The sequence below is a fragment of the Planococcus citri genome, chromosome 3 (assembly GCF_950023065.1).
Source record: "Planococcus citri chromosome 3, ihPlaCitr1.1, whole genome shotgun sequence".
In the NCBI taxonomy this organism is placed as follows: Eukaryota; Metazoa; Arthropoda; class Insecta; order Hemiptera; family Pseudococcidae; genus Planococcus; species Planococcus citri.
The window spans coordinates 578,971-600,280 of record NC_088679.1 but is presented as its reverse complement, the minus strand read 5'-3'; the positions used below and the strand labels follow the sequence as shown (position 1 = coordinate 600,280).

At 36.2% G+C, this 21,310-nt stretch overlaps 7 protein-coding genes across 8 annotated transcripts; 3 read left to right on the top strand and 4 right to left on the bottom strand.

Annotated features, from left to right (window-relative positions):
* Positions 1 to 855: 855 nt before the first annotated feature.
* On the bottom strand, positions 856 to 3,646 carry LOC135839608 (uncharacterized). Its single transcript, XM_065355706.1, has 7 exons — positions 3,426 to 3,646; positions 3,066 to 3,327; positions 2,500 to 3,001; positions 2,298 to 2,430; positions 1,372 to 2,216; positions 1,167 to 1,293; positions 856 to 1,089 (listed from the first exon to the last, which is right to left on the bottom strand). The coding sequence occupies exons 2-7, from the start codon at positions 3,305 to 3,307 to the stop codon at positions 980 to 982; spliced, it is 1,959 nt and encodes a 652-aa protein (XP_065211778.1). The 5' UTR covers positions 3,308 to 3,327; positions 3,426 to 3,646; the 3' UTR covers positions 856 to 979.
* A 235-nt stretch (positions 3,647 to 3,881) lies between these two features.
* Positions 3,882 to 6,282, top strand: Hat1 (histone acetyltransferase 1). Its single transcript, XM_065355715.1, has 9 exons — positions 3,882 to 4,311; positions 4,433 to 4,508; positions 4,576 to 4,696; positions 4,774 to 4,915; positions 4,990 to 5,155; positions 5,237 to 5,451; positions 5,540 to 5,691; positions 5,761 to 5,877; positions 5,957 to 6,282. Exons 1-9 carry the CDS (start codon positions 4,173 to 4,175, stop codon positions 6,140 to 6,142), a joined length of 1,314 nt encoding a protein of 437 aa, XP_065211787.1. The 5' UTR covers positions 3,882 to 4,172; the 3' UTR covers positions 6,143 to 6,282.
* Positions 6,283 to 6,512: 230 nt separating this feature from the next.
* Positions 6,513 to 7,931, bottom strand: mRpL9 (mitochondrial ribosomal protein L9). Its single transcript, XM_065355720.1, has 5 exons — positions 7,587 to 7,931; positions 7,360 to 7,525; positions 7,122 to 7,285; positions 6,834 to 7,037; positions 6,513 to 6,750 (listed from the first exon to the last, which is right to left on the bottom strand). The coding sequence occupies exons 1-5, from the start codon at positions 7,686 to 7,688 to the stop codon at positions 6,568 to 6,570; spliced, it is 819 nt and encodes a 272-aa protein (XP_065211792.1). The 5' UTR covers positions 7,689 to 7,931; the 3' UTR covers positions 6,513 to 6,567.
* A 1,879-nt stretch (positions 7,932 to 9,810) lies between these two features.
* On the top strand, positions 9,811 to 11,791 carry LOC135839617 (spindle and kinetochore-associated protein 1-like). Its single transcript, XM_065355721.1, has 5 exons — positions 9,811 to 10,252; positions 10,351 to 10,461; positions 10,539 to 10,720; positions 10,818 to 10,987; positions 11,069 to 11,791. Exons 1-5 carry the CDS (start codon positions 10,052 to 10,054, stop codon positions 11,218 to 11,220), a joined length of 816 nt encoding a protein of 271 aa, XP_065211793.1. The 5' UTR covers positions 9,811 to 10,051; the 3' UTR covers positions 11,221 to 11,791.
* On the bottom strand, positions 11,491 to 15,522 carry eRF1 (eukaryotic release factor 1). Of its 2 annotated transcripts, XM_065355713.1 has the most exons (9): positions 14,995 to 15,522; positions 14,723 to 14,898; positions 14,519 to 14,646; positions 13,787 to 14,128; positions 13,573 to 13,702; positions 13,247 to 13,467; positions 12,995 to 13,142; positions 12,573 to 12,679; positions 11,491 to 11,928 (listed from the first exon to the last, which is right to left on the bottom strand). In XM_065355713.1, exons 1-8 carry the CDS (start codon positions 15,078 to 15,080, stop codon positions 12,600 to 12,602), a joined length of 1,311 nt encoding a protein of 436 aa, XP_065211785.1. In that variant the 5' UTR covers positions 15,081 to 15,522; the 3' UTR covers positions 11,491 to 11,928; positions 12,573 to 12,599. The 2 variants fall into 2 exon arrangements, with proteins under 2 accessions (XP_065211785.1, XP_065211784.1); XM_065355712.1 differs by lacking the exon at positions 12,573 to 12,679 and having other exon boundaries at positions 14,995 to 15,521.
* Positions 15,523 to 15,741: 219 nt separating this feature from the next.
* On the top strand, positions 15,742 to 17,886 carry LOC135839611 (charged multivesicular body protein 7). The gene is made up of 7 exons (XM_065355711.1): positions 15,742 to 16,299; positions 16,365 to 16,554; positions 16,639 to 17,010; positions 17,081 to 17,200; positions 17,292 to 17,396; positions 17,474 to 17,648; positions 17,726 to 17,886. Exons 1-7 carry the CDS (start codon positions 16,007 to 16,009, stop codon positions 17,791 to 17,793), a joined length of 1,323 nt encoding a protein of 440 aa, XP_065211783.1. The 5' UTR covers positions 15,742 to 16,006; the 3' UTR covers positions 17,794 to 17,886.
* A 441-nt stretch (positions 17,887 to 18,327) lies between these two features.
* On the bottom strand, positions 18,328 to 21,089 carry PSR (Bifunctional arginine demethylase and lysyl-hydroxylase PSR). The gene is made up of 10 exons (XM_065355716.1): positions 20,796 to 21,089; positions 20,618 to 20,713; positions 20,338 to 20,540; positions 20,096 to 20,248; positions 19,819 to 20,015; positions 19,589 to 19,736; positions 19,312 to 19,500; positions 19,019 to 19,215; positions 18,881 to 18,928; positions 18,328 to 18,585 (listed from the first exon to the last, which is right to left on the bottom strand). Exons 1-9 carry the CDS (start codon positions 20,800 to 20,802, stop codon positions 18,907 to 18,909), a joined length of 1,212 nt encoding a protein of 403 aa, XP_065211788.1. The 5' UTR covers positions 20,803 to 21,089; the 3' UTR covers positions 18,328 to 18,585; positions 18,881 to 18,906.
* Positions 21,090 to 21,310: the final 221 nt, after the last annotated feature.

Genomic DNA, 21,310 nt, shown 5'->3' with positions numbered 1-21,310 from the left:
TTGTTGTTTTTATTACTTATACCTATTATTATTTTTTCATTATTGTTGTCTAAAGATACATTACATACGGACTTGGAACGTAATCGTGTAAAACTGTTTGAATTGAAATTCAGTTGGCAGGTCGCCTTTTCACATGTTCAACTAGAGTGTAATGAATGTTGAGCGACGATGTCTGTTGAGTAGGGAAAGTAAACTTCCTACCATTTGTACAAGATTATAAGGTAACAACTGCCTTCGATAATATGAGATGGGTAAAACCTAGCTTAGACGAATTTGTAAATTGTTTTTTTGTTTTTTTATAACTTTAAACGTTGAAATTTTTGATATTTTTGTTCATGTTTGAAGGAACGAAGTTGAAATTATTTTTTCTCATTGTAAGCTCACAGCTCCTGATGTTTTTTGTTTTTGTTTTGTTTTGTTTTTTTTTCAATAGCACGCCTCTGGTCTTAGAGTAACTATTATAGGACTTAGACTTACCCGTGTACATATCATTTCATAAATTTCTTTCATATACGAATATTCTCTGTATTTTAGGAAGTACATATGCGCCCCCATGTTGACGATCGCATCACTACGTTTTATTTACTCGAATTCCCCCCCCCCCCCCCTCCCCCCAATACCCATGCGAATGTTTCGATTGTTCGATAAAAATGTACCTATCTATAATTTTTATAAAGTTGTTCTTATTTTCATGTTGGAGAAAACATTACATTGTGTTATTCGAATGTTATTACGCGTTAATTTTTATAAATAAATTTTTATTGCGACAATGTACCCAGGCACTTGATTACTTTTTCTGATAGGTATTCGACACAGTGCACGATCTGCGATACAAAATACTCGAATGGTACGTAGTATAATGAAACTGTGTGTATTCAATATTCACGCATAAAACCAGATGCTACATCGTTTGTTTAAAAAATATTATAGAGGTAGGTAATAGGTATACGTATAAAAAGGTAGTTAAGGTACGATAAAATTACATTAGAAGTCTGGGATTTTTCACCGCCATCCACGATATTTGATAAGCATTTTCTGTAATATGAACTAATTCGTCGGGTAAACCAGCATCTTCTCCGCAACTTTTCTCTACAAAATCGATCGCTCGTTTAAGAAAAACGTCGGTACTTAGGTATTTAATTATTTTTTGCCATCTATCAACTTACGTAAATTTTCGACGAATTCGGGTAAAATATTCAAAGTCAATCTTCCGATACTTTTCTGAAATGTAATAACTCTGCCGCATATTAAATCACTCATGGTCGGACACATATCAGCACCCAAGTATAACATCTAAAAAACGATAATTGGCGAGTTACGTATCCTCGTCGACTATTCGAAAATCTTGGATACGCGGAAGCGGTAATTTACCTGGAATACCAAGCTTTGGTTTTCTTGCGGCACGTCCACAGGTTGAAGTTTCAAGGCAGCTTCTTTCTCGGTGAGAATATTCCACGATCCGCGGGAATCACGCGTCAGAATTTTGCCGCCGGCAACTTTATATTGACAAATTACTTCGCATTCGTTGTCTTCGATAGGTTTTGATGTATTTTGGTCGACGCTATCGAGTGACGGCGCTGCAGTTAGATCGATTACAGTGCATGTACGAGCATTAATGCTGGATTTGTTACTTCGTACGGATGTGCAAGAGTTACTTCGGCTTCGCGCGTTCGGATGTGTATATTGTACACGGTATTCAACCGGGCATTGGAGTTGCTTGCACATCAATAAAGTAGCCAAAGGATCGCAAGTTACGCTAGGAACTTGTCTCGTTTGAAAGTTATTCCGATCATTTATTTTCGCGTTGACCGTACACGAAAAACCGTCACTCGACGATGACTTTGATTCCGAATCGTTGACTTTATCACAAGTAATCGATTGTTTAGCGGAAGTTGAAGAGGGCACATCGTGGTCGTTGGATAGCGATACCTTCGAATCGGAATACTTCAGCTCGCGAGACGATTTCATCTCCGATTCGGAGGACTTGGCAATCGGAATAACGTCCGACTCGATCGAACAACTACGAAGCGCTTGTTTTTCCTCCGCAATATCACCGCCGCGTGTAATATCGATGATTACGCCCATATCGACGACATCGGTCCCAACATTTACGACGTTTTTTTCCATCTTTCGCGCTTTTTTATTGGACGAGGGTGTTTGGAAAGATGCGTCATTAGAGAAATCGCATTCCATCGAATTTCCTTTCATTTCAGCACCTAAAAAAATAGTTACATTTAGATAATAGCTAGATAAAAAGGAGAAACGCGCGAATGAAATACGTAGATATTTTTACATACTTTCGTCATTATCGCCTTCGAAAAATATATGCGTACGAGCAGATTTGCTTGATAAACTATCGGCGTAAGCTTCTTTGCTAGAATCGACGGACTGATTATCGAGGGCAACGTCGCCAAAATTAGATTCGCGTTCCTACGAAAGTTGAAGAAAATCGTAGATGAAAATTTTCAAATTCAAAACTACAAAACGTTCGAATCTTACCACTTTTTTGGAATGTTTTCGTTTTCGTTTGCGCTTTCTCTTCTCCACAAAACCGTCGTCGTTTTTTTCGCAAAAGTTATCATTCTGCTGACACGATTCTCCTCCTTTTTGCATAGTTTCTAACTCATCGACAGCGGTACTCTGTTCTTCCTTACGATCTTCGCCCGATGTTACTACACCGTTCGGTGAAACGGAATCGCTTTCCGATTCGAGTTTGAATTTCTGACTAAGATATTTCATGGTTTCGGCTACACTGCTATAATATCGTCTAGATTTACGATTGGTTATTTCATTCACACTCGCTGTACTGGCGATCAGCTCTTTACTTTGTGGCGGTTTTGAAATGGGCGCGGGTAACGTTGCGTCTACTTCAGATACTTCGTTATTGTTGTCGGCCAATGAGAGGCAACCTGCAGCAGATGGTATGTTGGGGCGAAGAATTCCACATTCTTGAGAAGTTTTCGAAGCAGAATTATTCTTTCCATCGTTACACGGTACTATTCTAAAAGAAATTCAACTATTAAAACGTATCAAACGCGGCAGGCAATTTTTAACCAAATACCAACCTCACTTCGTTAACGTCTATCAATACCGAATTGTCTTCGGAATTCAACAAACGGCAATCATTCAACGCGATATAAATATCTTGAGGAATTTCAAAGCGTTCTTTGATAGCGTTCGACAGATCGCCGATAGTTGGTGTTTTCGACAAATTGACAAATATGTACGAATTCTCTTTCTTCAAAGGAGCATCGAAACTCAATTTGATACGAAAACCAAGTAAGATTCTACGACTTTCGAACAGCATGATTGGAATATTTCGAGTTACTGAAAAATTACACGTTGTAGAGCATGTTTATCAGAATGAAAATTGTTACAATCGAAATGAACCACGCGCTTTCACGATTTTTGCGCAGAAAACTTACAACTTTTTCAGCCGATGAAGCTGGATGTAATGAAGCGAGTAAGCGATTTCAGTGTCCTTACATCTCTTTACAAGTATCTTCTGAACTTTTAATACATTGAACAATTTGAATTTCCAGTCTAAATCCCTCAAAATCCACAATGAAGAGTGATTCAAAAATTAACAGAAACTTGCACACTGTATGACTGTACCGGTGCTTATTGATAAGCGCAAAACCGAATGGAATTGATAACAATAAAGGAAAAATAGGGAAAAATAAAAAAAACCGTCGCATGACGCATGACACATCACGCAAAACGCGTGTAACGTACCGTGAAATCGCGAATACATATGTCAATCGGGTACGTACCACGTACGGTGTGTTACGTTACGTGACGCGTGTTAGTCAAAGCGTGTTACGCAGTTATTAGCGCCATCTGAAGATATTTACTGAAATTGTACGGGTGGGGGGAGGTGTTTAAACATAAAGCCGCTGCCGCTAGCCAGGATTTTCATTGTTTTTGTTTTATGTTGCGCCAAAATTATTGTCACCTTTTTTGATTTTGAAATTTTTTGATCATTCTTTTAAATTTTTCTAGTTTTGCCCTTTGTAAATTTGTGTTTCTTGCAAAATAACGTCGTAATTGTAATCCCGAGCCTTGGTGTAGGCTGAATCGTTTTGTACGTGTTTTGGGCGGAAATATCCTTATCGAATAACGAAGCTTCATTCGGCGTGTTAGAGAAAGCAATTTCAAAATTTCGTGCTAAAATGGATGATAATTTAGAGAATGGTTCTTCGAGCGATCTTGACAACGAAGTGGAAGAAAAATTCCTCGCTGATGGCTTCGACAGTGAAGTGGAGAAAAAATTTGTCGTCGATAGCAACGAAGCACTTCATTTCAAATTACGTAAGGATTATCGAGTTATTCTAACGAAGGCTGAAATTAGATTGCGGAATACATTCGAAATTTGGATGGTTCTACCGTGTAAGATGATTGGTTTTAATCTTTCCTTATTGCATTTTCGTAGTTCGTGAAACAAATGATTTGGAATCGGAGCAAAATTCGTTTCAGCCTGAGATGTCTCATCAAGTGTTTGGAAAAACGTAAGTGCTGCCTCTCGGTTGAATGATATTTAGTTGATAATCGATTAAAGTGGAATTATTATTTCAGCGAGAAAATATTCGGATACAACGATTTGAAAATTGAATTATTCTATACCGCTGGTTGGCTTCGAACTTACATAAACATGGCGTACAAAGAGAAAATTTCCCCCAGCGTTATAGGTTTGCCGGTAATGACAGGATTTACTCTAGTCTGTCTTGGATGCGCCCACCTAGTTGATTGCTAAAATGTTTAACGCTGTTGTAGGCGGACGACGTGATGAAAACTCTATCCACATTCCTGGAACACGATTATTTAGAAAATCTCGATTCGTTTGTGTCCACTTTGAAGGATGAGGTATCGTTTAAACCGGCCGGTATTTTAATCGATTCGCTATCACTATCGGAAGGTCAGCGCTCATTACTTTCTTGTATCGCCTTTTATTCGTCATCGTAATGTTGGCTTGTTTTAATAAATCAACAGAAAACGAAACGTCTAGGAAGTACGAAATTTATCACGTTCATTTATCCAACACCGATAGCAAGTACTTCAACGATTATTATCGTAGACTGCAGCATTTCGTAATTTGGTATATCGATGGAGCAAGCTACGTTGATTTCGACGATGAACGCTGGAATTATTTCATTATGTACGTAAACACGTTGTTACTCGATGAGGTGCGATGTTTTAGTTAACCAACTCTGTATTCACCGATGAATTGTCTGTTTAGGTACGAGAAGTATTTGAACGAAAATCAAGATTGGTGCTACGGTGTGGTAGCATTTAGTACGGTTTATGAATATTACGCGTATCCTAGTCACACGAGACCTCGCATTAGTCAACTGCTTGTTCTGCCGCCTTTTCAAAGGAGAGGACTCGCCGTGTATTTGATCAATTCTATTTATAAACATTACTTGAAAAATGATTCCGTTATCGATATTACGGGTACGTAGAAATTACTCGCCGAATGAACAGCCGTGTATAAAACGTAAAATTGGCGCGTTGATTTTTAATTTTGGTACTATTTTTCCAGTCGAAGATCCTACTGAAAACTGTCAAGCGGTTCGAGATTTTTTGGATATGTGTAGATGCGAAAAGTTGGATTGTTTCGCCGAAGACAAGTTGAAAAGCGGATTTACTGTTGAAATGGAAACTGAATTGAGAACAAAGTTTAAAATTCATAAAGTATGTACCCGAACAAATTGATTAATATTCGAACATCTCGAACGTCCTTTCTCAACGCGAATGTTTCAGAAACAAGCTCGCAGAATTTACGAAATTTTACTTTTACGAGCTATCGATAAATCCGATGAAAATGAATATAAGAAGTATCGTATCTCCGTCAAAAAACGACTCAATGCGCCATTTCAGGTGAATTGTTCAGATTTCGAGTTTCTGTACAATGTTGAAAATTTTGATAACCCTGTTGTTTGTGTGTTCTCTGTCGCAGAAAATGGGTTCTATGATGCGTAGAATGAATTACACGTTCAAACCTAATGAAGTAGAACAGGCGGCGGTATTTCAAAAGCCAGAAATTCGATACGAAAGTTTAACCAGATTGTATAACGAATTGGAAGATCAATACGAAAGAGTAATAGAACGATTTGAAAACTGTGTCACTAAACCTGTATTCTGAGTACCTATTCGATTGATTGTATGATTGGGCGATCATGTCGTGAATATGTGATTTATTATAATTTAAGCGTGATAATGTATCAGTGTCGCGCAAATTTCATGATTTTTTTTTACATTAAATTTCCTTTTTCTGATTTTTAATTTCTTTAATGAACATTTTGTCGAAGGTGGCGATTCTAGTAAACTCCGTTGCTCGAACTCCAGGGATCAAAATTAACGTAAAAATCCGAATACCAATCATGAACAAAAAGAAAAACTCGATAAAGTCTATCTTTCAATACCAAAAAAAAATCAATGGCATTCGATGACTGTCAACCAAATAGCTATAGAACCAATATCGGCGACACACTCGATAATAATTGTGAAATAAATTCAAACAACACAGAGTATACTATTATTGATGAACATTTTATGCGGATAACTAAATTAAACGGACTCGTATTCTTTCCAAATTGGTAAAGGTATCTTGTCGAGAATTTCTTTCTGCTCGGGAAATATTGGCTCCGAAGGTACACATTCGTGGTTCGGCGGCAAAACGATTTTTTCTGAATAAGTTCTGGTCCAATGACGTAATCTACATCGAATATCAGCTTTCTCGCAGTTATTTATCTAAACAACGCATCGGACTGGTCAAATTACTGACATAACGACTTCATTAAAATACGAGTACATATTAAACGAAAGTATTTTACCGTAACGGTGACAACGAAATCTTTTCCTTCCCATTCTAAGTTAGGACCTTTTATCAATTTATCCGGCAACTTGATGCAACTATCATCGAGTACGTGAAAACCTCTTTGTCGCAACATAACTCGAATATGCCACGGTTCAATAGTCCACGGTTCGTGCATATTTAGATACACAGATAATGTCATACTTCTTAACATCTTCATAGTCTAAATAAGTATCAATCATGCTAATTACTTAGTATTCGGTTTGAAGCGGTAATGTTATGTTATAGGTAGTATCGTAATGGTTACTTTGAATGCAGTCACAGAAGAATATTTGCCGATTTCACTTTCCGACAGCATTTTTTGTTTGGCAATGTTACGAGGAGTCGCATAAAGAGCTTTACCAGTTAAAATGTATTCCGTGTAACCGTCTATAGGATCTACTTCAACAATTTGTCCTCTTTTGCCCACATCTAAACATAATCAGAAGTGTTGAAAGCTTACAGATGATATTTCAAGTTGAGATAGTTTCGTATCGCGTAAGTACCTTCAACAAACTGAGTCAAGACAACTTTGATCGGTACTCTTGGTCTGTCGTCGGTTTGTTCTACTTCCAAGTATTCGTGATAAAGGTCTTCTAGGTTTGCTCTTTCCGCGTCTACATATCTGGGAACTGCGGGAGGTTCCACCCGTCTTTTTAATATCCAAGCAGTCTGTAAGAAAGGTCATCGCGTAAGAAAATGCGTACCATTGTTTGAAATCATTCGAACTTACTCTATGCGGTATTTTCATGAGGCCGGGTATGGAATTAGTCGACAATATAGCTGAACTTGCATTGCTGCGTATAATTTTGTTCGCGCACGATCTGATGATCATTGTACCTTTAGCAACACCGAGGAGAAGTGAAACTATACGAAAATTAATAAATTGACACTATTTTCAGTTCCATAAGCAACTCAAATTTCAGAATTCTACTCCATGGCGTGTTTGTGTTGTGTTATCATCTTATCAGGATTCAGGATCGATGTGCGCCGATTCGATTGACGATATCGATCAACGTCTATCGATATATCGATAATTGAACCGTTTATTTTTCATTTTTGTAGAAAATTTACTATCTACTTCCCTAAATTTCTGAAGCTGTCAGACAAAGAATCGAGTTCCCTGACTAAGCTAAAGACGAAAATAAAGAACGAAATAGCCCGTTCGCAACTTGATAGGTCAACAAATAGGTTGATACATTCGATGACGAAAGTACAAGATAAAACCATCTGAAAACGTATTATTAAAAGAACACATAATAAATGCAAAGAAATAAATATACAAAATAGGTAAATCGAATGGTTATAAAAATAGGTGACAAATCATCACGAAACCTCTATAATTACCTTACGAGTAAAATTTACGTTGGAAAACTTTACGTATTCTCTACACGAGCCGCTTTTCCTCCGAACTACGATACTCAATGATTTTCCATCAGTCTGAAACTAAAATTAAACGAAAGTCAAACCTACTGGTTTGAGTAATCACGAATATTCAAAACCTATCCAAATAAGTTCCTAAGAAGATATCCTGTTTGAAAATGAAAATACGAAATATAGACCTAAAAAAACTTCCTAAATATCAAGATGACAAATTGTAAATAAATTTATCGAATATGTAGAATTGAGTGCTCGGAGGATAACTAGGTAGATTCTAACCTACCCAATTCCCTCCTAAGCTTCTCAACTCGTCAATATGAATTAAGAATGAGGTAAAAGTACTTAGAGGATAACTAGATAGGTACGTACCTTTCCAGTTCACTCAAAGACTTTTCAATAAGATAAATATAAACCTAGAACGAAATAAAGAAGTACTTAGAAGATAACTAGGTAGGTACGTACCTACCCAGTCCATTCTAAGACTTGAATAACGAATGAAATGTAATGAAATAAGACCCTAAATGACTACCTATCTATTAAGACGACTATATTCGAAGAAAGTAGAATAAAATAGGTACTTAGAGGATAACTAGGAAGGTACGTACCTTCCCAGTTCACTCCAAGAGACCTTACGAAAATATTTACGAACAAATGAAAGTTGGAAAAAGTTCTCGGAGGATAACGAAGCAAGTACTAGCTTACTAAGTTCCTCCGAGGCCTTTGTTAGGTACTTTAAGGATAACGAGGTAGGTACGTACCTTCCCAAGTTCATCCCAAGACCTTACGAAGATAAATATGACGAAATAATAAATTGGTTAAGATAACTAAGACAAGACACCTACCTACCTAGCTATATCGAATATGAGCATCAAAAATTGCCACTGCACATAGAATATAATATAAAAGCGAAGCAAAGCGAATACAAATAATGAAAAATAAAAAGGAAATAAAAATATGAATATTCTGAGACTTACGGATTGAAATATAATACCAACGTCACCATCATACTTCTCGCGAACCAACGAACATTATTCACAATTAGGAAAAATTAAATATAACCATATTTCGCGATTAAATATTTGCAATTCGCTTTAAACAGTCGAAACCATCGCGAGTAATAAAATCGCAAATTCGCGTAATTAATGATTAATTAAATCGCGTCGCAGAAAATAAGCCATATTCGAAAGAGACATTTTAAAGAAAGATATTTCCTTGACGAACTACGACGAATGAATATGAGTAACAAAGGCAACAGCAACAGGCGAGAGAGAATCGAGAGCATTTCACTCGGTGGTGAAATAATTCAACAATTCCCCCTACCTCTCTGTGCCTTATAAGTTTTAGTCTTACGATTTACGAAGACAAAGAATTAGCTGAGCTAGATGGTTCGTTGGGGGGTTGGAGATTCTTCTTTTATTGTTGAATCTCGCAACGCAAACGAACTCGTATTTGGAATAAAAAGTAAAAAGTTTATTATGACGTCATTCGCGCTGAACGAATGTTCGAGCGAACGACTGATTCAAAAGAATCGATGCTCTGTGATTTTTCACAGAGTCGAAATTTGTGAACTGTCGTTTCACAAATTTCGACAATTTTAGTGATAACGATTTGAAATTCAAATTTTCAAATTCAATTTCAAAATTTTTTTAATTCAGTGTCCTTAAGTTCAATAAATAATTATGCTATATGGTATTTGCTATTTGCAACCATTCGTGCGTGATACTATCGTAATATTCGAATAAAAAGTTTTCATTCTACTCCGGTGTCACCTGTAAACGACTAAGCGGTACGGAAGACCAATTTTTTTTCAACAACAAAATGGACATCAGTTTTGTTTTGACTCAAGTTGAAGATTTATCCGATGCACTGGCAATTCTGGAAGGACAATACAACGATCCCGATGATGAAATTGAAGACAAGTGTATGGATTTGTTTACAAATCTCGGAGCAGTCAAGGAATCCATGGACGCGTTGCGAAATGTGTTTGCAAAAATTAAAGAACAACATCAGATTTCGTTGGTAATGTACTCTCGCAATAGCGGTTAGCGGATGTCAACTTTCAACTTCACGCGTACATGTTCGCCTATTTAATATTAGGTACCTACTTGTTCTTTCAGGAGAAAATCAGCGAACTCGAGAATTTACAAAAGCGTAGTTGTTACATCCGAAATAACTGTCCGAAAGTGCTGAATTCTACTCATGTAGAAAACAACAAAACGTTCTGCAGCGTAAGTACCGAAACCGATGAGTTTCTGGATGTTCATTTCAATCGGATTTTTTCGCTGAGTTGGGAAACTTTTTTCAGAGCATTAATGACACCGCCACCACTCAAAATACCATATCGCCGATTCCGAGCAGCTGGAGTCACTTGGAAACTCCTGTAGCCAAGTCCAATTCGAGCTCTGATAAAACGAAACAAGAAATTCAGAGCGTCAAATGTCGCAGTATAGCTCACGTTACTGAAGAAGAATTTGACTCCGTTCCCAAGTGTGTACTTTTTCGTTTTTTCGTTGAAATATTAAAATTTATCGAGCCTACTCGAGTACGTACTACGTAGGTAATTCGTTAATTTTCCCAAATCAAGGTACATGAAAGGTCGATTAAATGTCGGAGCGTTGAACAAATTGATCGATTGTTTCAACACTGTTTTCAAGAAAAAGTACGACACCGTCAGGCAAGCGAAAAAAACCGTAAAATCTAAAGATATGGAATACTACTGCGATTGGAAAAGAGAAGAAAACACCGAGCCTAAAGGTAATGCATAATTTCAGGTCTATTAACGTGTGATGTGCCCACGAAAAAACGTTGCTACTATAAAGAATTGTCATCTTGTAGGTACTTTTTTCATTACCGGCAAGGATCTAACTACTTTTGGTGATACTAAATTAGATAAAGGTATGTTGAACATGATCACCATCCTGAGACATCTGAAGAGAGTTAAAGAGAGCCGCCAAGTCAACGGACCCGTACATTACGTATTACTATGAACTTACATACTATTTTTAATTCGATTCCATTATAATGTAAAAATTATTCATTTCGTGATACATAAATGAAATTGCATTTATAAGATAACTTAATCCATATTTAATGAGAAAGAACGTAGGTAAATCTTTTCTCGATGTTATTCATCGGAGGATGTGATTCGCTGAGCTTACGAGTTGGTTGGCGTCTCTACGCATTTGCATCCTCGATGGAACAGTTTTCGTCGCATTACACGTGTACAATACAACTAATCGAAAATTATCAATTAAATATTTTAGGCGCAAAAGCTTTATTTGAATAAAACAAGTTTACATCGTTTCTAAAAACAATAATCTTTGATGATATTCGTGAAACATTTCAATGACAAAAACTCACAAGTATCATCAGTAAAAACGAAAAAACGTACAAAATTAGGACCATGTGTACAAAACGAAGTAAGCGGTAATGCTGAATGGTTTTTCCCTCTGATTTTCAAAGTTACATATAATTATTTGGTACATATTTTATTGCGTAACAAAATCTTGAGCTGTATCTGAAGGCAAATTCTCATTTCGGTTGAACGTAAAGATTGGATGTGCTGGAAAAAATGTCGCCGTCCGTAGTTTCGTTTTCGATTTTAATAATTTAGTAATCATCCAAATTGAAATCATCGAGTGTGTCGTACTCTTCGCATTGTAAGCTCTGAAAATCTACTTTATATCGCAGTAAGCCTGAAAGTTGAAAAAAAAAAAATGAAATTCAACGAGTGCGCCAATCAACAATACTACACGATACAAAGCGACGAATCGCGGTAAGTAGGAGTATAATCAAAGAATACTCCATGATTCATGCGCTAAAGACAAATATATGCGTAATGCGTGTTTTAAAAACTTTTTTTTATCAACGCCGCTGCAAGTTGACGTATTTTGTACTAGCACATGCAAGCATTTAGGCTTCAGAATTTCTATTCAACGAATTGAGCAAAACTTATAATGCACACATACTATCAACTAACAGCGATTCAAAACACTTTACGCCAAACCCTGCGGTAGCGGTACAAAGTCTTGAAATATACATACGAGAAATACAAGCGATAAAACTAAAACAAAAGAGCAATAATGCTCAATTTGATAATTTTTTCAAAAAAAAAAAAAGGAAGCGCAACTGACTACGATTTTAGCATAAAAATAAAACTGTGCGCACAATTTGAGAAAAATGGGAAAAAAAATAAATCATAAAATGAAATGTTCAACAGTGTACTGTATGTATTCAATTGTAGAAACAACACGGAGCAAAATAAAATGAAAAAACGTATAGCTGTAGGCGATAGATCATTCATGCTTTTTTTTACATTTTCAGATTTTTTTTCCTCTACCTTATTTAATGGCAATACTGTATTTATTTAATAATCGTCTAGATTGATTTCATCAAAGGTGTCTTCCACTTGAAGTACTTGAAAATCGACTTTATAACGCAAAATTCCTGTCAAATGTGTCAAACAAGGAAACATGTTAACGGATGATTAATTTATACGCTGATTTCAAAACGCCAAAAAGATCCTATTTCGAGGAGAGGCGAGAACGTCGAAAACAGAAACAAAAAACATTAAAACGAAAACAAAACAAGAAGGTGAATTTTGTGAGAATAATTCCATTTTGAAGGCGGTGTAGATTTCAAGCCTTCTATCGAGAACAAAATTAAGCGATTTCATTTTCGAGAAAATTGTCATTAATAAAAATAATTAACCCTGCGATAATATTGAAAATCATTAAAAACGATCGATGCCACAACACTCACCTCCTATTCCTCCGAATCCTCTGACGAATTGTGAACCTTCCTGAGATCGATCGGTAATAATTTCTAATGTGGCGCCAAAGTTTTTATAATTGTTAGCCAACCATTCCAGTAACGGCTGATTCTCAACTAATTCTAATTCTGCTCCTGACTGTCGAATGAAAATCATAAAACACACAACACAATATAGTCAAATTGTAAAATACTTGATCTGAAAATGCATTAACATCTCGCGTAAACATGCAGCATACTCACGTCTTTGTCATTGAAATGCGTTTTATCTTTCTCTTGTTCGGGAGTCAAGTGTAATATTTTCTCTTCGCCCGAACTGTGGTTTTTTAATACATATCGTTGAATATCTAAATTTTCCCAGCAAATCAAAATTTCTACAGCTCCTAATTCTAACGCTTTCAACGTATCGTCGACGCCGAAACAATATTTACCGGTGTCTTGACTTATTTCATCGAAATAACGACCTTGACAACGCAATCAAAACAGAAATTAGCAGCGCGAATAAATGAAAAAATGAAAAAATATTTTAAAAAATGATGACGGCACGAGCCTAGGCATAAAGTACCAACCTATCAATTTCTTTTCTTGAATAAACTTTACATTTTGCAGCGATTCTGAAGCTAATTCGATGGCTTGATTGAAACCGTTTTCGCCTCCGTACGATACGTCGACTAATTTGATAATTTTGGCTTGTAAACGCTGAAAAACAAATCACCAAGAATAAGAAAGCGGACGATAATGAGAATGCGGGCGAGTAGGGAGGGAAAAACGTGAAAAACGAACCGGGTCGAACATATCGGACTGGCTGAGTTCGGTTTTGAAATCGGCACTACCGGCTAAAATCAATCCGGCAATGTTTGGTTTATCGTTCGTGACAAACAACTGGGTTGCCACCTCGGCTACTTTTCTCACATAATTGTGTCGCTTTTCCATACGTAAACGAGCGAAACGTAAAGCTGATTGACCTCCTCGACCGTGTTTTTTCGGTAAGTCGACCGTAAACTTGTGCAGCACATCTCTGGTATTACCCTGCAGGGTGCCGAATAAAGCTCCGTTACCGTCCATTACGATGAATCCAAATTTATTGTCGTCGGCCAGTAAGGCGGTCAACGCCTCCGTATGAAACTGAAAATAATTACAATTTACTCGATTAGTCGTCAAATAGGATAAAACATGCATCGAAAAACGAAATGATACTACAAGTAGTTTCCTCGATCAAATTTCAATGAAAACTGGTCTGAATATTCATTCCACGTGCGTTGACCAACCAAAGTATCGAATACGTCGATAAATTCTAATGAAAATACGGCACGGAGCCAATAATGGTTAGTCAGCATTTCCATCGATCTGAAGAATTTTATTCCATTTTTCGAAAGTTTTCAACATACTAACGCATTTAATGAACTAATGCATGTGTTACGGGCATGACGAATCGCACGTTTAACAAAACGCTATTCGATTCCCAGAAAAAACAAAAATTTTTAAATAGGTTTACCAATTAACGGGCAAACTTACTTTGTTATCACATAAGTACAAAGAGGTATTTATAGGTTTGAAGGGTTCAAAATCTATGTTAACTTTCTTCTCTTTGCCTTCTTCGGTGACTATCGTTCCACAATAGACAACTAATCCGTTGGGCGGAACTGAAAAACGATGACAAACGATGAGATATTATGCAAATTGATAAGAGAACAATTCAACGTATGTATTTCTCATTACCTTTAGTGTACAGCTTCAATCTCTGTTGTACTGATGTGATAGCTCCCAGTACAGACAATCTATTTACTCTTGATTTAATATTCGACGCAGTTCCGTATTCGTCAGCGAGCATTTTACTAACTCTTGAAATCTGGTCTTTTGGCGGAATTATCAATGATATCATACTGGTGCCATTCCTGTAAAAAGGTACCATACATCGTGCATGTTACAGCGATAAATCTCAAAAATGAAGAAATTCGAAAAAAAAATCTCAAATTGATACAAACACTTACCCTCTGGCTAACTCTAAACTTTTAATCAGTTTCTTGATTTTCCACATCTCCACATTCCTATCACTTGTGGTTTCTTCGCTCGACATTTTGCTTTTCTTTTAGATTTGAGAACGGGGAAATAAAAATAAACTTAGGTATCGGATAAGTAAAAAAATAAATACAAAATTCACTCAAGCTAGAAAGCTCAGCTTTAACAGAAGGAACGAATTAAATTATAAGTTTTAAAACAAAGAGAACACTTGCTTCGACGAACAGAATAGTACCAAAGGTATACAAAAATCTGGTTATATCCGGATTACGATAGCACGCGTGAAGATTTTACAATGTTGAATTAACGAAAAACAAACTTTAACCGAACAGAATGGATCATTTTTTTCTTGAAATGATTCAGTTGAAAACTGTAGTCGAATTCGGAATATTAAACATACGAAAATTGAAAAGAAATTATTTAAAATACAAAACTTTCGATGGATAAAAGTAGAATGACACCTCGTCGAATCGTTACGTCGACTCAAAAGAAAGTCCAAACCTACGAGGAAAAAGAATGTGAAAGACGAAGCCTTGTTAGTAAACGAAAATATCGATGCGTGATTTTAATTACGCGTTATAGCAGTAGTCTGCGCTGTTTGCCAATTCGATAAAAATTGGTCGCGATACTAGCGCTTCCCACTTCCCGAACGGCATTCGGTTCAACTAATCCAAACGTTTGTTGTTACATTTAGTTTCACCACACGTCGCCCAGGTGATCAAATGTCGCGGTAGTCGCTTAGTCGCGGTTTCCCGTTATCAGCTTCTTCGAAATTTCTGATAATTTTAATTTATAAATATTTTTCATTATTCTATTTCATCGTGCTTTTATTTTTCAAAAAATTTTCATTTCGGGAAACGAATTACTTCACTTTGGTTTCTTATTGTAAAATGTGTGGTGCGATCTTGAGACTTGAATTTGCACGTTTTCGTATTTTTTTCATATAATCTTCAATTTGCACGAATATTCGTGGATTTTACCATAATGACGTCTCCGCTAGCTCTATCTAAAACTCCTAGAAATGTTTCCGATTGTCTAGTGAAACCAAAATTCTGGGACGATAACATGAAAATGGACGCTTGGTTTGCTCCATTTCGTAGTCGTGATTTGAATCCGTTGAATTACGATAATAAAATGGTGTTCTGGAAAGATAACATCAGTTATTTCTGTACTCAAACAAAGCAGTGTTATTTCAACTTGAATCATTTGAAGCATTTTTTTACGAGGAATGAAAAAACTCCTTCTTGCTTGGCGATAGTTTTGGAGGATATGATTAGGTAAATACTTGTCACCGAGTGTTATTTTTTCTGAATTCGGCAAATATATCTCGTATTTTTTTCAGGGAAGGTGCTATTCAAGATTTATCCAGTTTTGAACAAAGTTCGTCAAACAATACGTGGGTAGGCTGGGCTGTAAATAAGTTGATCAGTAGTCCATTCAAATGGTCATTAAAAAAAGCAGCGGAGGTCGTTAGTTCTCCTACCGTCGAAATCGACGATAGTGTTGAATATATTCACATGGCCGCACTCAAAGTAAACGATTCTTTGTTCATAAGTTATATTTACCTATAGGTATTCCGGAGATTTCCAATTTATCTATTGTAATTATTTTTTCAGGAACAATCTGAAAATCTGTACAAAGTAGTCGATGGAGCGAAAGATATTTTTACATACGACACAATCAGAGAGTTATTTTGTAAAAAATTGAACGTCAACGTAGATATGAAAACTATCAAATTGTTAATTCATGGGCTGCAGTTATGTGGCAAAGCTGAAGTTTATTTCGAAAATAAGCACTGTCACGTGCATCTCATCAAATTCAGATCCGATAATCACACCGGACCTCTGATAAGCGAAGCGGATATATCAATCTACATTTTGCAAAGAAAAGAACAATCGTTAATTGATCAATTACGGACTGCTGAAACTGAAAAAGAAAATTTACAAATCGAAGTGAAGAACTACCTGAGGCAGAAGATGAGAAACACGGTAATTATTTATTGTTACAATCATACGATATGATTTTCGCCTATATTAAATCACTTTGATAAACTTTAAGGCGAAAAATACGTTGCGTAAGCAGAAAGACCTGGAGAAACGAATCAATAAACTGACTAATGTGCTAGAAAATATTCAAAGTTTATTGTACAAGGTTCAAGATACCGAAGCTGATTCTCAAGTGAGTTTTTTATGAGAAAATTATAGGTACTATCGTAGTCCTATTTTCAATTTTCTTCTAAAATGGTTAATCGTTTGAAATTTCATTTTAGATTTTAGAATCGTATAAAGTTGGTGCTAATGCCTTGAAGACAAGAATAAATAAAGCTGGCTTGAATCTGGATAATGTTGATCATACCATGGACGAAATCGAAAAAGTAATTTGATAAATGACGCGTGTAGAACTTGCGATTTTTTTCTATTGAAAGATAAAATACCGCCATCGTTTTTGTAGGTGTTAGATTTGCATAACGATATTCAAGAAACTTTGGGTCAAGTTGTGATACCTCAAAACGAAATGGAATTGGAAAACGAACTAGCAGAATTATTGCTGGACGATGTGCCATCGATTCCACACGAACCGCCATCGCCGGGTCGAAGAACACAAGAAAACAAAGTCGATTTGGACGGTATGGTGGCGTATGTTGCTAACGATACTCTTTTCCATATTTGAGATTGATTCGTTATTATTAACGGCCTGTTTTAGGTTTACCCGAAGTGCCCTCAAAGCTTCCGAATTCGGTTGGAGTCGGATCGGACACCGTGAGAATTTGAATAAATGTTTTGCTACGAGTATTTCTCATCATTTTTTATGGTCTTGATTAATTTGTACTTACTTCTTTATGATTAATAAAACGTTGATTCGCAGCTGTCTGCAGTTATTTCGCGTCGCGTATTCTGAATAGGGTCACAACTCGTCTGCTTGAAATGATTCGAATTTTGCAATCGAATGCTTAAGAAATTTCAAACTTTCAAAGACGTCGAGAATTAATTCTGTGATGCGTATTTAGGTGGCGTACAATCGTACATGCCAGTCTGATTAGGTCCTACATACATTTCTTCGTATTTCACCTCGAACGTAATTTTCGAAATTCATGGTGTGAAAATGTCACAGTTTTTGCATGTCATCTGCGTTACTACGATACGAATTTCAATACAAAATTTCGACGCGAATATATTACCTCTTGGCTGTGTTTGCTTCGCTTACACTCGTTTTTTTTCTTTTTCTTTATCCGCCTCAATGTTCAAAGTCGTGCGAAACAACTCACATTTTAAAATGACTGCAGCAAACACGCAATAAAAAACAAGTTTCAACTCAAAATATTCACTCTTAGTTTCAGATCAATTATTACACAGCTTTGCAAAATAATTTATCGATGGGATGCCATCCATTAAATAAATGACTGCAGCTTGAATTTTAAAATTTTCTTTCCATTTATAATTCGTTTCCATAGACATATCCAAGGTACTAGCGCATCAAGTTGAACCAAAAATTGAACAGTGAAAATTGAAATGATAATGAATTGACGCTTTAAGGTGAAGTTTCTGAAGAATTCAACTTCCAGTCTGAAAACACGAAATACATGATATAAATACTTTGGAATATTACTGCAAATCTTACATTTAAATAATAAGTACATATGTATTTATGCATATCATAATCTTTCTGTAATTTAATATGTACGTTACGTTCATCTTCAAACTTATAAGTTATAACTGTACGTTGATAATCAGAACATTCCGAACAACAGATTTATGCAACACAAATTGAAAGCGGACACACGAATAATTTCATATCAAATACATAACAGAAACTACACTACAATAAGCAATGACATTCGAGTAGAAATTCAATACCAACCTTATGAAACAGAGCATTTTTCATCATTATCTGGAGGACATTTTTCTTCTGAAAATGTTTAATTACTCGATCAATAAAACACACAGCCATAATACAGATGACATACGTATTGACAGAAATTATTGGTTTGAAATAAACCTTTTTTTATGAGCTGACAACGATTCTTGTCCACTGTCACTATCGCTTTCGTCACTATCACTAGATGAGGAAGACATATCTGAAGAATCACTTGAAGAGCTGCTCGATGATGAACAACTCGAGCTATCAGATGCGATGCCAGTATCTTGTTTTAAATCTATACTGTCCGCAATTGCCGCTAATTCAGGCTCTTCTTTCTATACCAAAAAAATAATAACGAAGAGTCTAAGAAATCTTCGATAAAAATATGTAAGTATTAAAATGATTTTTACGAAATTTTCGTAACAATTTACCTTTAAACGCTTATACCACTTTTTCGATAACTTTGGTCTACCACGAAGCGTTTTATGCCATACTACGGGGAAATTAGTTCGACTGCAAAAATTCTGAGTAACGGCGATCGTTAAATCCAAATTTAATACAACGTGCCACCATCCACCGGGAACAAAGACCGTATCACCAGGTCCTTGTAATATTTCAATCTAAAAATGAGAAATACATACACTATATTAGCAAGCTTTTACACGAAACCTCGAATTACGGTACAAAAGAGTCGTGTGATAATCTCACCGGTTGGCAGTTTTTAGGCCAGCTAGGCAGTTTTGTTCGAGGATAAATAACTTTAAACCATGTAATAGCTTCGTCTCTTTGTTTACCTCCTTCGGCCGAAGTTACTTTGATCAATTCCTTAGGAGTATGGGTAGGAAATAAACACCATCTGCATAGTAAGATGAATGGAAATTGAAATGTTTTGATATTCAAAAAACCCTCGATGAATTACCACAATTGGCAAAATTTACCTTTTATGACCCGTAATCAAGGCGTTCCACGCGCTAGTACCCAGGGGATCTATATGGATTCCAGTTCCAGATCTGCCGGGTCCCATCACAAACCACCTGTAAGGAGGCCGTCTGGCTTCACCAGCGTACTTGAACAGATCGTCTTGAAAGTAGCGGGGTATCGTGTAATCTAATAATAATTTTTTTCTTCTGGGATGCTGAAATTTGAAAATTTTCATCAAATGCTCATTTCAACACCAGCATGCAAGATCAAAAAAACAATACGTTTTCAGCTTACTTCTCCAAAACTACTATCGAAAATATATAATGGACTATCATCTTTGTTGGACACCATATAATTAATATAGTATTTCATCTTCATCTTCACACTGTATCCTTCGTTGTCTTCTCCGCATTTGAATTTTTGATTGCGGTATTTCTTGTATAATTTCTGCGTAGGGATAACAGTAAGCACAAATTATCCTTGAGAAAAAACAACAACAAAAATAATGAAAACACGAATTATAATTCACTACGAACGGGTACGGTCCATTTTTCGGTTGCTTTCCAATGATCCGTTGCGCCTTGAATTACAACTGGCTTGTACGGTTTTTCGAAACGTTCGATGAATTCCTCCGGCGAAACGCATTTCACCGAGATTCTTTCCGTGTTGTCCTCAAATCTTTTAAATTCATCGAAGTGGTCGGCATACTTCGCTTGATACCACGCCTCTTTGTCCAACTCTACGAGTAGTACAACGTTATCAAAGTCTATTACTCGAGTACTTGGAAAATTACCTATGAAATTTGAGTCATCAAACCTGGTCTCGCTTTTCGTTTCGTTTCTCTAATACGTTTTTTACATCGATGATCATTATCTAAGGACACGGGCTCGATGTTGTGTTGCGTTTGCCCACCTACGAGTACGCAACAAGAATAAAATGATTGAAAGAACAGAATGATGTGAAAATTTCAAGATGAGTTTTCAAATTATCGTACCTTCCATAATATTATTTCCGATTCAAATGAACTGCCAACTTTGAAATCGCAAAGGAAATAACTTTTCTAGACACTTCCGCGAGTGAATTAAAGTTATCAGCGTGACATAGTCTGAAAGAAGTGGAGAAGAGATTTTTGATGTATTTCAAAATTAATAGTGAGAAATTCGAATACAATTATTTAAAACACAAATATCAAACGCGAAATTCAGCAATTCATTCATTAACCAAACCAATATTTTACCAAACCATCAACTGCCGGGCATATTGACATAATCACTAATCACGTAATCACAAAATTAATTTTCTAATCTCCAACGCTACTTTTGTTTGTTCAGCAGTGGCAACATTGGCAACTTTGCAAAAAAAAGTTCAATTAGTTATTTCAGTTTCAGTTACAGGTACGGTCGTTAACGTTAACGAAAAACGCGGAACGCACTTCGTGACGGATTCGAAAACGTGAGATATGACATGTGACCACTCGGACGTAACCTTTCTTACCTTATGACCGTATCG